At 37.2% G+C, this 13098-nt stretch overlaps 1 protein-coding gene across 1 annotated transcript in view; it reads left to right on the forward strand.

Annotated features, from left to right (window-relative positions):
• LOC123680196 overlaps nucleotides 1–12081 on the forward strand; it is a 30175-nt gene extending 18094 nt beyond the window's left edge. Inside the window, exons 18-27 of the mRNA XM_045617979.1 lie at nucleotides 1221–1366; nucleotides 1425–1643; nucleotides 2195–2422; nucleotides 2896–2967; nucleotides 4543–4861; nucleotides 6260–6265; nucleotides 6320–6531; nucleotides 7681–8012; nucleotides 9516–9742; nucleotides 10717–12081. Coding sequence (XP_045473935.1) covers nucleotides 1221–1366; nucleotides 1425–1643; nucleotides 2195–2422; nucleotides 2896–2967; nucleotides 4543–4861; nucleotides 6260–6265; nucleotides 6320–6531; nucleotides 7681–8012; nucleotides 9516–9742; nucleotides 10717–12021 — 3066 coding nt within the window. The 3' untranslated portion in view covers nucleotides 12022–12081. The remainder of the gene's footprint in view (nucleotides 1–1220; nucleotides 1367–1424; nucleotides 1644–2194; nucleotides 2423–2895; nucleotides 2968–4542; nucleotides 4862–6259; nucleotides 6266–6319; nucleotides 6532–7680; nucleotides 8013–9515; nucleotides 9743–10716) is intronic.
• The last annotated feature ends 1017 nt before the right edge of the window (nucleotides 12082–13098 follow it).

Consider the following 13098-nt stretch of genomic DNA (forward strand, 5'->3'; position numbering starts at 1 on the left):
TATAATATTGAAAAATAAACAAGTACATTCTAAGAGATTTCAATAGATGTTTAATTCATTGTGAGGGAGAAGATATGCCATTAACGATAGAAAACGATATCAGCCAAATGGCCGCCACGTCTAAGGTTGCACCACCATATCATTTTCATGAAATTTTCCATGACCAATTCGCAAATTTGTGGTTGTATGTTCTCGATAACTTCTCGAATTCAACCTTTAAGGTCTTAAATCGATTGTGGGGCGTTGGCATTGATCTTATTTTTCACCTGGACCCAAATAAAAGTCTAGTGGAGTTAAATCACAAGTTCTCGGTGGCCAATTGTGACCAGGAAACTTTTCTTGTATAATTGCAATTATTTCATTGCTTGTTTGGCACATAGCTCGTCTTGTTGATGATGGACGTCATTTACATCAATATCTTCCAATTCTGGCCATAAAAAATCATTAATTATAGCTCGGTAGCGCAATCCATTCACCGTAAAAATTGCACCAGCCTCATTTTCGAATGAGTATGTTCTAATGACACTACAAGTCCAAAAACTGCATCAAACAGGGACACGTTTAGGATGGAGAAACTTTTCAACAATCATTCTTGGATTTTCTGAGCTTCAAATCCGACTGCAACATTTCTCACGAGTGTGGCAGTTTGAGGCACGAGCCGGAAAGACGAGTGCTGCAAACATACGAGCGAGAAAAGGACTTTTCCTACAACTGCTATGAAAAGTAGCGTATTCTTCATAGCTCACTCAATTTCAAAACCATCTATTGCTCACACTGTGGGATATATTATTTCTCACGGCACTTTGCCTACACCTCGCTTGGTAAACCAATGAAATTGGAAATTAGCACATACTGTCAACGAAGGCCATTTTGATTTGAATCAAGTCCATTACTTGAATTATTGAAATTTGTGCAGTTGTAGGAAAAGTATAGTGTGCAACATGTGGAGAAACTCCTTTTCTCGCTGGTGTGTTTGCGATAAAAGTTGGACTTTCCCCACTTGTTGCACAATATACTTTAGTTTTGCTAACTATGTAAAATTTCTGAGAGCGAATTTTAACAATTTCAATGAGTTGTTGGAACGTGTATCGTTTTATTTTTAGTAATAGCGAAGTTTTCACTTATTAAATATCAGAAGATGGCAGCGGGCTATTCAAAATTAATTCTCTTATTGGAAAAACGTTCATAACAACCAAGTTAAAAAAAATCATAATTCGCAGAAGCATGTACTGAACTTTCCTGATCCCTTTTTCGAACTGCTACGAAGATCTGCTGAAGATTATTTGGTATTAGCAACGAAATATCATCTAGGACCACTCAGGAGGATCAACCTTTCTTTCGACTGTTCAGGAACCTCGCCGAACTGGTAGAAAAATCGACAAAAAGACCATTTGATTTTATTTACTGGATAATTTCACTTGCAGGTATTGTCATTCGGTGAAAATATGCGATTTGCAGACCAAACGGTGGTATAAATTCAAGGTGAAGAAGTGGCTGAGATTCGACGGCAATTCAAGATTGTTCATGAGCGTACCAGTTTCGGAAAAGGAAATCACCGAGGCGAAGACAAGGAAGAAACGTTTTATTAGGGGTGTACTCAAATTTGGACAACTTCATCACACCATGTGGCATTTGATGAAAAGGTATATTTGATAGCGATAAGTCATGTTGTACAGCGTTAGTTATTGCAACTATTAGGCCAATTGAAAAGTCCCCAATCTGATGCACAGATCGCGGTGCTAGTATTAAATCCATATGAAAAAAAAATTTAAGCAAAATCTTGGCTTGATGAAGAGTTTCCGGGGTCTGCACCAGGAAAATCAACCATCATTGATTGGTAAGCTAAGTTCAAACGTGGTGAAATGAGCACCGAAGACAGCGAACGCAGGGGACGTCCAAAAGAGGCTGTCACCGATGAAAAAAACAAAAAAATTCACAAAATAATTTTGAATGACCGTAAAGTGAAGTTGATCGAGATAGCAGACATTGTGAAGATATCATCTGAAGGTGTACATCATATCATTCACGGATATTTGTACATGAGAAAGCTGTGTGCAAAATGGGTGCCGTGTGAGCTCACAATCGATAAAAAGCAACAACGTGTTAATGACTCTGAGCAGTGTTTGAAGTTGTTTAAGTTCAGTGGTGGAACCTTGTATAATAGATCACTTGATCAAACTTCACTTTTTTACAGGGCAGATGATCCAAACTTTGGACCTGTCAAACGTTCAACAATGATGTTGTCAATTGTTTTAACCATAATGGCACTTTCGCTGAAATTTTATGCCAGTCCAGAATTCCTTCCCAGAGACAGCATAACGAAATATTGTTACTTCAGATTCCACTGGGAACAGTTGTTCATAGGACTTTATAGTGCTACTATAGCCTTCTTTCCCCATTTAGGATTGATGACTGGATTCAAGTAGGTGTGATGATATAATATATTTATTTTAGCAATGGCATTACGACACGAATCCATGATCTATATTGAAAATGCATACAAAACCGGGCAATTTATTAAGTTTGTGAAGCGTATCCACTACAAAAATTAACTTGCTACAATCATTCGGTATTCTGGATGATATAAACCCTAAAACGTAATCTATAATTCTAATTTGGTCTTGATACCTTAAAAACTGAAATCCCCTGAAATTTTGATACTGAATTTTGAATCACCCTGTATAGCGCCTTCATTACTTTTTCATGCGCAGAATCGCCAACCCGTTTAAAATATGGATTTTAATAAAGGATAATTCGAAATTTGTTTTGATAGCGGGGAAAGGATTTTTTTGACAATCTTGCATAATTTTTCTTTGATCGCTTACGTCATGATATTGCTAAAATAAATGACCTACAGGTTTAATTTAACCCAATAATTTAATTAATTTTTCTTAGAAAATCACGAATGCAATCACAACCGAAAACTTCCCAAACCATGCTACCTGTTTACTGCACATATATTTTTTGGTAAGTAATTTAATTATACTTTCAATTTCACAATTTTGGGTAAATCCAGATTTCATAAAAAAAGTAGGGAGAGATTTACCTATTTCCATGATTGAAATAATTTACGTTACAGTTAGAATTTACAGGTAATTGTTTACTTTGAACGAATTTACAACCTAATATAAATAGATCTGAGTACTCACCGATGAATTTATTCTTTAATGTGATTTGTGAAAGAGATTTTCGTCATTTTAAACTTCGATTCTCTTCGATGAGACATCATAAATCTATAACAGAGAACATATTTAGTACCATCAACATCATTTGCTAAAATAAGTCATAATATCAAATGTACCTTGAATGAAAAATGTGCATAAAATACCTTGAAAATGACTATCTGGAAAAAAATTGATTTATTCAGGCAAATTGCGTATTTTTGCAAGTCAGTCCCATAGACTAATGATAATAATTCAGTTCAGCAACAACCATCGATTGGTAGGCGGGGTTATGGAATTTCTTCAATCTATGATCCAAAGCAACTGGAAAAGAGAAAATTAAAAACCGTAGAAAACATACAAAACTGTGGTTGAACTTCTGTGCTATGTCATGGGATGACGCAGTTAGCAAATCGAAGTATAAAATCATGTTTTCAGTAACCGAATTGCTAGATCGCAATAGACTTGAATAAAATGTCTGGAATTGAGTTATTTTCAAGCCTTTTTGAAAAAATTAATATCTAACTAGAGGCTTTTATAGTTATCAGCCCTCTTATTATTATTAATTTGATGCAAGATTGGACAAAGAACTTAGGTATTGAAAGAATTTTCCGAAATACCGATATTTTCCACCTAAGGTTTTTATTGGTAAATGTATCGGGTGTCCCAAATTCATTGTCTATAGTGAGGGGATCTCAGAATTCTTTTGAGCTAGAAAACAGAATTAATGGCACATTTGTGGACTCGATTTTTGACAGAATTAATTTGGTGGAAACCGCAACCTTATAAATTCAACTGTTTTCAACCTATCAGAGAAAATTTGAAAATGGCTTGAAATAAAAAGTTCTCATAATTGCTTTATTACTGGTTCTATAAACATGGAACAAAAACATCCTACAAGCACCTTTTCCAGAAGGATCAATTGGTGGTACCATTTATTTTTTATTGCCATCAAATTTGAAGAAATAATACGAACTTGTGTTTTTTAAATGTAAACCATAATAATTTCTATAACACATGAATCGCTTTTTTCCATTCTCCATATTATATAATATGATATATAAATTTCTAATCAAACTCTAAAAATCATCCAAAGTTTCAGTTTCACACGGTAAATCGACCTCATGCCTATCTCTTATAATCTGTAAACTTCAGATAATTAAAATACTCGGTGGCCACCAAGGTCACCGGATTTAGCATCGTTAGATTTTTTCCTTTGGGACACCTGAAACATACGGTACCCTGAGATAAAGCTTCCCCGGACGAGTCCAAATATGTGATAGGTCAAATCCACTACAGAGTGCAAACTTTGAGCCTGGATAATATGTATTTGTATCTGTATTTGTTATTTATTGGATAATATTAGTTCTGTTTTTTTTAGGACAATTCTCATTATCAACGTACTCATCCAAACCCACATTCTCATAATATATGGACCCCGGATCATATACCCTACCACTTGGGAATGGACTATATCGTGGATCATTGCATTGATTGTTTATATTTTTATCTTGGAATTCTTTTTCCTTCTTCTCTTGGAGATATTCATACGAGAATTGCAATCCACAAGGGTGAATTTCACTAAAATGCTGAAAAATATTGAGGCGCAAAGAAAATATCTCTATAAACTATTCGGAAAAGAGATTTACAGGCCTATCTTGGATCCAGTTTATGACTTTTTAGCGGGAGCTAGGTACTTGGTAAGTTATTGGCTCAACTGAAATATTCAATGGAAGGAAAGGAATTCAATCAATTTTAGGAAATAGGTATCGAAGTATAGATTATGTAATGTTTCATTATGAAATCAACAGAGCTTCACTAAAACAAAAAGGTCTTTGTATTTTTTCATAGAATGTGCCATTTTCGAGATAATAGATTATAAAGCAAACACTATCAACAAAAATCTACAAAGATAAATTTTTCAAATTTTCCCATTAGTCATAAATAAAAATACAAAAATTGACCTAGTGTGTTATAACGTATAATACACTACGTCAATTCTTGTAAAGGGTGTTTTTTCAGAGCTATAGAACTTTAAATTGCAATAAAACAACGATGGATTATTCGATTGACATGAATTTTATTTATCTACAAGATAATCTTGTGGCATTACATTTCAAATATGATTTCTGGCATATGACCGCCACGGCTGGCTCGGATGTAGTCCAATCTGGACGTCCAATTTTCGATGACTTTTTCCAACATTTGTGGCCGTATATCGACAATAACACGGCGAATGTTGTCTTCCAAATGGTCAAGGGTTTGTGGCTTATCCGCATAGACCAATGACTTTACATAGCCGCACAGAAAGTGGTCTAGCGGTGTTAAATCACAAGATCTTGGAGGCCAATTCACAGGTCAAAAAACGTGAAATTAGGCGGTCACCAAACGTATCCTTCAATAAATCGATTGTGGCACGAGCTGTGTGACATGTTGCGCCGTCTTGTTGGAACCACAGCTCCTGGACATCAGGGTTGTTCAATTCAGGAATGAAAAAGTAAGTAATCATTGCTCTATACCGACCACCATTGACAGTAACGTTCTGGCCATCATCGTTTTTGAAGAACTACGGAGCAATGATTCCACCAGCCCATAAAGCGCACCAAACAGTCAGTTTTTCTGGATATAACGGTGTTTCGACATACACTTGAGGATTAGCTTCACTCCAAATCCGGCAGTTTTGTTTGTTGATGTAGCCATTCAACCAGAAGTGCGCTTCATCGCTAAACAAAATGAAATGGACGTAGTGTGCGATACGTATTCCGCACAGAACCATTATTTTCGAGATAAAAATTGCACTATTTGCAAGCGTTGTTCTGGCGTGAGTCTATTCATGATGAATTGCCAAACCAAACTGAGAATAAATCAATTGACAGCTGTTAAATCGTTCGCCATCTTGAACAGTTATGCCAACCTCGAAAAAAAAACACCCTATATGAACTCTTTTTTCATTAAAATGGTTGTTCTATCCGACGCTGAAGTTATTGAACTAAAATCTGTTGGTTGGTTTGTGTAATTGATTGGATTTAATTTCCTGAAGTTGTGACAATTAATTTATGTAAATAGGTTCACTCTTCCTTCACGAGATTTTTTTTCAGGCAAAGGTAACGAATGAATCTTAATTCTTGCGTCAAAACTCCAAAGCATCACGTTTTCAGGCTAGAAGAATTTATTATAGACAGAGGTGGGATGTAACATGGCAGATGCAGGATTTGGTCATGACAATTTTATTGATGATATGTTTTTATCTTATTGTTCGTGGTGAGAGAGACCAAGTTTACGATTTCCTTGGACATCGAGAAGTACTGTCCCTACTGAATGGAGCCGAGAATAGACGAGTGAAATTGAATAATGTCACCCAATCAGCAGAGTATGAATCAAAAAAAAAAAAAGAACGAGAGGAACACTCACTTGGTGTCAGGAGCTTTTGAGCGTTCGTCCATTCATAATCTATTGCGCCGTTGTAGACCACCGATCTGTATAATTGAGATCTGATACATTATCATTTCTTAGTTGTCGGTTAGTTTTTCTAGAGTTCTGATTCGCACTCAAATATTCTATGTGACTTACAATTCAGTTTAAGCTTTAACAACATGTTGCCCATAAGTTCAGGACATAGGTTCATAGAAAAATTCCTCCTTATAATCATCCAAGAATGCACATTATTCTTATGGAACACCTTGTATAGACTACGTTCAAGTAAAGGGTGTTTTTTTTAGAGCTATAGAATTTCAAATTGCAATAAAACAACGATGGATTATTCGATTGACATGAATTTTATTTATCCGCAAGATAATCTTGTGGCATTACATTTTGAATATGATTTCTGGCATATGACCGCCACGGCTGGCTCGGATGTAGTCCTATCTGGACGTCCAATTTTCCATTTGTGGCCGTATATCGGCAATAACACGGCGAATGTTGTCTTCCAAATGGTCAAGGGTTTGTGGCTTATCCGCATAGACCAAAGACTTTACATAGCCCCACAGAAAGTAGTCTAGCGGTGTTAAATCACAAGATCTTGGAGGCCAATTCACAGGTCCAAAACGTGAAATTAGGCGGTCACCAAACGTGTCTTTCAATAAATCGATTGTGGCACGAGCTGTGTGACATGTTGCGCCGTCTTGTTGGAACCACAGCTCCTGGACATCATGGTTGTTCAATTCAGGAATGAAAAAGTTAGTAATCATGGCTCTATACCGATCACCATTGACTGTAACATTCTGGCCATCATCGTTTTTGAAGAAGTATGGACCAATGATTCCACCAGCCCATAAAGCGCACCAAACAGTCAGTTTTTCTGGATGTAACGGTGTTTCGACATACACTTGAGGATTAGCTTCACTTAAATGCGGCAGTTTTGTTTGTTGACGTAGCTATTCAACCAGAAGTCAACGTCTAATAGGCCAGCCGCTGAATCACCCTGTATAGTTTCGAGTGTGAATGGATGAACAACCGCGTGAAAGCTTCTGACATCCGAAGTCTTCATCAAAAAATTTCAATTATGATTTTCTTGCAGTTTTTTTGAATACATGGAAAAGACATTCATACCTACAATCCAATCTTACCAGTGGTATGGCAGGTACATGTCTAGAAATCCCGGTATGATATCAGACACTTGTAATAGATATTTGGGAGTGGTTAGGTTGAGACAGCATAGGGTCGAAGCAACTTGCACAGTGCCAAAGCAGATGGAATTCTTGAAGACAAAGTGCTATTCTTCATTTTATTTCTGCGAGTATGATTTTCAAAACTATACTCCTCACTGGAAACATGCAGTCTCTAAGATATATAGCTCTAGAATGGGCTATGTTTGGGGATTTCAGAAGGACACAGGAAATACATTTTTTGGTAATAATTCAGATCATATTACAATTACTTCATAATAAGGTTTTACTACTGTTTGAATTTAATTTCTTTCAGTGAAACATAGATAGTATAGCAAAGAGTAGATGATTGAAATTTAGAGAAAAAAACGAAGGGTTTACAATTTTTTTTGATGAATTTCTTAATAATCTGTTTATCGACCGCGATTATCTCTACACTCCCCAACACGTCTCGGCATTAATGCAATAAGATGGTCCATTTCTTCTTGAGGGATACTATCTCAAGCTACCTGTACTACATGTCTCAGAGTCACCAAAGTTCTTGGGGACTGGGATAAATTTCCAAACCTTCTACCCATGATGTCCCAAACATGCTCTATGGCCGAAAGATCGGGGGATCTGGGCGGCCATGGCAAGAGATTCACATGGGTCGCTTCGAAAAAATTTAAACTAACTCTGACAACATGATATCGGGCATTATCTTACTGAAATATTGGAATCTCGAGCCGGTTGAGGTTAGGAAGAACATATGGCTCCACTATTTTTTTGAAGTAACGCAGCGCTGCCCTGTTTCCTCGAATAAAGACTGAAGGTGACCTACTTGCATGTGGAATAGCACACCATACCATAACGACTACTGTACCGTGTACATGGCGCTCAACATCAAACTGAGGTTCACGTTTTTCTTCCCGACGTCATCTAAACCTTCTTTGGTCATCAAGGAGAATCGAGATTCATCAGAAAAGACGACCTGATGCCATTCCACATTCCAATGTTGACGTTCACTGCACCACTGTAATCGGTGCCAGCGATGCTCAACTGTCAGAGTTAACACAAGATGGGGTCGATAATGCTGCAGTCCAAAAGTCCTTATTAGGCAGTAAACCGTTCGAAAAGGATGGCCTTGTTCTCCCAACTACTCATCAGCCAAAGATCGAGTTGTCGCAAATCGGTCTCTAATGGCCAAAAATCTTAGAATCATTTGTGCTCTTTCTACGGTGCCTACTATTTTTCGATTTTGGGCATTATCAAACCACACTTGACAACATCTCATAACAGAAGCTGGATTTCTCGTACTGTTATCGATTTCTCGAAATGACAACCCTGCCTACCGTAGACCAATAATTCGACCTCTTTCAAATTCACTTAACTGGCAATAAATTTCGCGTACAGGTGCTCTAGGCATTTTAACAACATCTAAACATCTTTGACTTTGAATTTCCTCGAACAGCTGGTTTGTTGCAAAATTGAAAAAACTTGTTAACAAAAATTGTTTACATCAAAAAACCGATTTTTTTCTTCCAATTCAATCATTTACTCCTTACTATAATGTCTATGTTTTACCAAAAACTTAAAAAATTTAAATTTAAACAGCTCCTTCTGGGTGTTGCAGTTTCTTTGTCAGTTAGTATACAACTTATTGTAACGCCTTTAAGTTATTAATAATAATAATAAATTATAAATGAGTTTATTCAAATGAAAATTGAAAGAAATTTATCAAGATTTTTCTCACTGGATTCTTTTTTAGGTGAAACTGCATACTATCCCCTAGGTGGTTATATTGCCCACTTAGGTAGGACTATAAACAACTCATACATAAATTTCAATTACCTGAAAAGGCAGAATTGGTTGGATCACCGTACAAGAGCTATATTGATTGAATTCTGCATATACAATGTGAACTCTAATGTCTTCCATTTTGTCGAAGTTTTATTTGAGAGGGCATCGACAGGATACATCAGTTCGAGAATCAGGGTAAAAAATTATTTTGTTTATGTCTTCTTCGTAAGAATTTAATGAATTGTATTCTTTCATATAATATGTATCTAGTGTACAAGGCGATGAGTCAAAACTATAGCTTAACGTACTTAGTAAAAGTATAGTCTATATCTACTCATTTATTCTTATAAATTTTTACCTACATAACTATTGGGTATTTATTTTGAGAAGAAGGTAAAGGTATATAGTGGTTAGTACTTGGATGGGTGACCGCTTGGGAACACCGCGTGCTGTAAGCTTTTTTGTTCTTCGAGATATTTTTCTTTCCATTTCAGTCATGGTGATTCGCATCGATGGGAAAATTCGACTTTGGAAATGGGTTCATTACGAAAATCATGTGGATATCCCGGCCATACTTCGTCGTCGACGGTTAAATCGAATATTCACACTTCCAAGATCATGCTCAGTGTTTGGTGGGCCCAGCTCGGCGTAGTGTATTATGAATTGTTCAAACCGACTGAAACAATCACAGGCGATCGTTATCAAACGCAATTAATGCGTTTGAGCCAAGCATTGAAAGACGAACGGCCGAAATACAACGAGAGACATGGAAAAGTGGTCAAGACATCATTGGAAAGTGGGAAGTCCCTTCCCAACAGCCGTATTCTTCAGACGTTGCTCCCTCGGACTATCACTTGTTTCGATCAACGGAATACGGCCTGGCTGACTAGCACTTCCGGTCTTAGGAAAAAGTTAAAAATTGGATCGATTCGTGGATCGCTGCAAAAGATGACCAGTTTTTTCATCGCGGGATTCGTACGCTGCCCGAAAGATGGAAGGAAGTAGTGGCCAGCGATGGACAATACTTTGAATCATAAATGTATAATCAATTTTTTACAATAAAGCCTCACATTTCGATGAAAAAACGTCGAACGCAATGTTGTACGCCTATGTATCTCACTGAAAATGGGAAAAAAGATGACTTATATCAACTTTTTATTCTTTTGCAGGTTATGACGGAACGAGTGCTGAAATACGGATCAAAGAAAAACTATCTATCCCTCTTCTGTGCAGTTATCTTCATCATCTTCGTAATCATTATATCAGTACGGATTGGCATTCGAATATTCAAGACGAGAACCTGGAACAAATCCCATCTTTGGCATTTGCTTGACGTAGCCATCGTTGCTTTCAGTTACGCATTCGTGGTGATGCACTTCAAGAAACTCAGCCTGTTGCAGGAATTCGCGAAAGAACTGGAAGAGAAAGAGAGCAACGCTTTCGTGGATTTCTTCGAGATGACGAAAGTTGTGAACTCCTTGAATTTTCTGACTAGTTGCTTGGTTACCCTAACAATAGTGAGGTTATGGAAGTTGCTAAGGTTTGCAGCAGTGTTTCGCGTGGTTGAGAGGACCTTAACCTTGTCCTTCGAGACGCTCTTCATAATGTTCATCATATTCTCTGTGTACGAAATCGGATTCGGATTTTTATCCTACGTTTTCCTGGGTTCGAAACTTCCAGACTTCAAGGACTGGTACTCCGTACTTAAGGTATTGATCAACTTGCTAGCTCAAACTCAAAAATCGTCTACAGGGGATTTGGGCTTGAACCAAAGAGGTCTTGGTTACGTCTTCTTCGTCCTTTATGCCATCTTTTGCTACATTCTCAGGACCATGTTCGTTGCCATCATCGTGTACAATTACAAGAAGGCTCGACGCTATGCTTTCGAAGAAAGAACAGAATACAGTATGAAAGATTACACTTTAGAGCGTATTCGTCATCTCAAACGTTTAACAGCAATGTGGATAGAAACGTTTCGACTGAGTGCTGGTGGTCAGGAAGAACATGTTCATCCTAAAAAACCTTGTTCAAGATATATGAACTTCGTGGAAACTGATTCGAACAGAATGAAAGCTATGGCAAGTGTTACCAAATGCGTGCTTTTGAAAAAACTGAAGGGTTTGAGAACTGACGCTTCTGACCACATTATGATGTTGAAGATGGTGCAGCAGTTACTAGATAAAAGTCCGGGAGAGAGGGAAATATTTTTCGTGGAAGGAAATATAATATCTGGTTATACTTTTGTTGATGATCGGAAAATGTTGAAGATGGAGAGAATTGTTAAGTCGCTTTTGGAGTCACCGCAACAGAGAGCTGTGAGGAGAAGGAGAACTGATCTAAATGAGGCTCTTAAAGCAGACAATTTGGCTAAAATGATGCAGATTAGTTATCGTTTGAATTTAATGTTGAAAACTGTTAGAACAATAGAGATTGCAATTAAAAAAGAAGATGTATCATCTCAAGAGAGTATTTAGATTTAAATTTTTGTTGTTAGTGTTATTTTATTTCCTCGACTTCTTTCAATAAACTGTGATTAGGTAGTCTTGTTTCATTTCAGAAAAATTGACATCAATATTTTATCTGCCACAATTTGTCATTTAGGTTGTGAAAATTCTCTTAACTTGATTATCAATTCTCTAATTTTTTATAGAAAAGGGACATGAATTTGTCTCAAGATCAAAAGATCATACTAACTGACAAAAAAACAGCAACACCCAGAAGGAGCTGTTCAAATTTACGAGGAATTTATCGCTAGCTAAGTGAATTTGAAAGAGTCTTATTACAGTCGAATTATTGGTGTAGGTGAGGTGGGGTTGTCATTTCGAGAAATCGCTAATAATATGTTGTCAAGGGCACAAATGAAGTTCAAGATCGACGTCTAAGACTGATGGCCATTAGAGACCTATTTGCGACAACTTGATCTTTGGCTGATGAGTGGTTAGGAGAACAAGGCCATCCTGTAACTGTCCGAACGGTTTACTGCCAGATAAGATCTTTTGGACTGCAGCATTATCGACCCCATATTGTGTTACCTTTGACGGTTGAGCATCGCCGGCAACGATTACAGTGGTGCAGAGAACGTCAACATTAGAATGTGGAATTGCATCAAGTCGTCTTTTCTGATGAATCTTGATTCTCCTTGGGTGCACATGATAGCCGAAGAAAGGTTAAACGACGTCAGGTAGAAAGACGTGAACCTCAGTTTGATGTTGAGCGTCATCTACAACGGATAGTAGGCTTTATGGTATGGGGTGCTTTTGTGAATGCAAGTAGGTCACCTTCAGTCTTTATTCCAGGTAACATGACAGCGCTGCGTTACCTTCAAGAAATAGTGGAGCCATATGTCTCCCTCACCTTAACTGGCTCGAGAATGCAATATTTCAGCAAGATAATGCCTGACATTATTTTGCCAGAGTTAGTTTAAACTTTTTCGAAGTGACCCATGTGAATCTTTTGCTATAGCCTCCTAGATCCACCGATCTTTCGCCCATAGAGCATGACTGGGATATCATGGGTAGAAGGCTTTTCATTTTCATTTTAAATCGAGGTGT

Source organism: Harmonia axyridis, chromosome 5, assembly GCF_914767665.1.
Source record: "Harmonia axyridis chromosome 5, icHarAxyr1.1, whole genome shotgun sequence".
Taxonomy (NCBI): domain Eukaryota; kingdom Metazoa; phylum Arthropoda; class Insecta; order Coleoptera; family Coccinellidae; genus Harmonia; species Harmonia axyridis.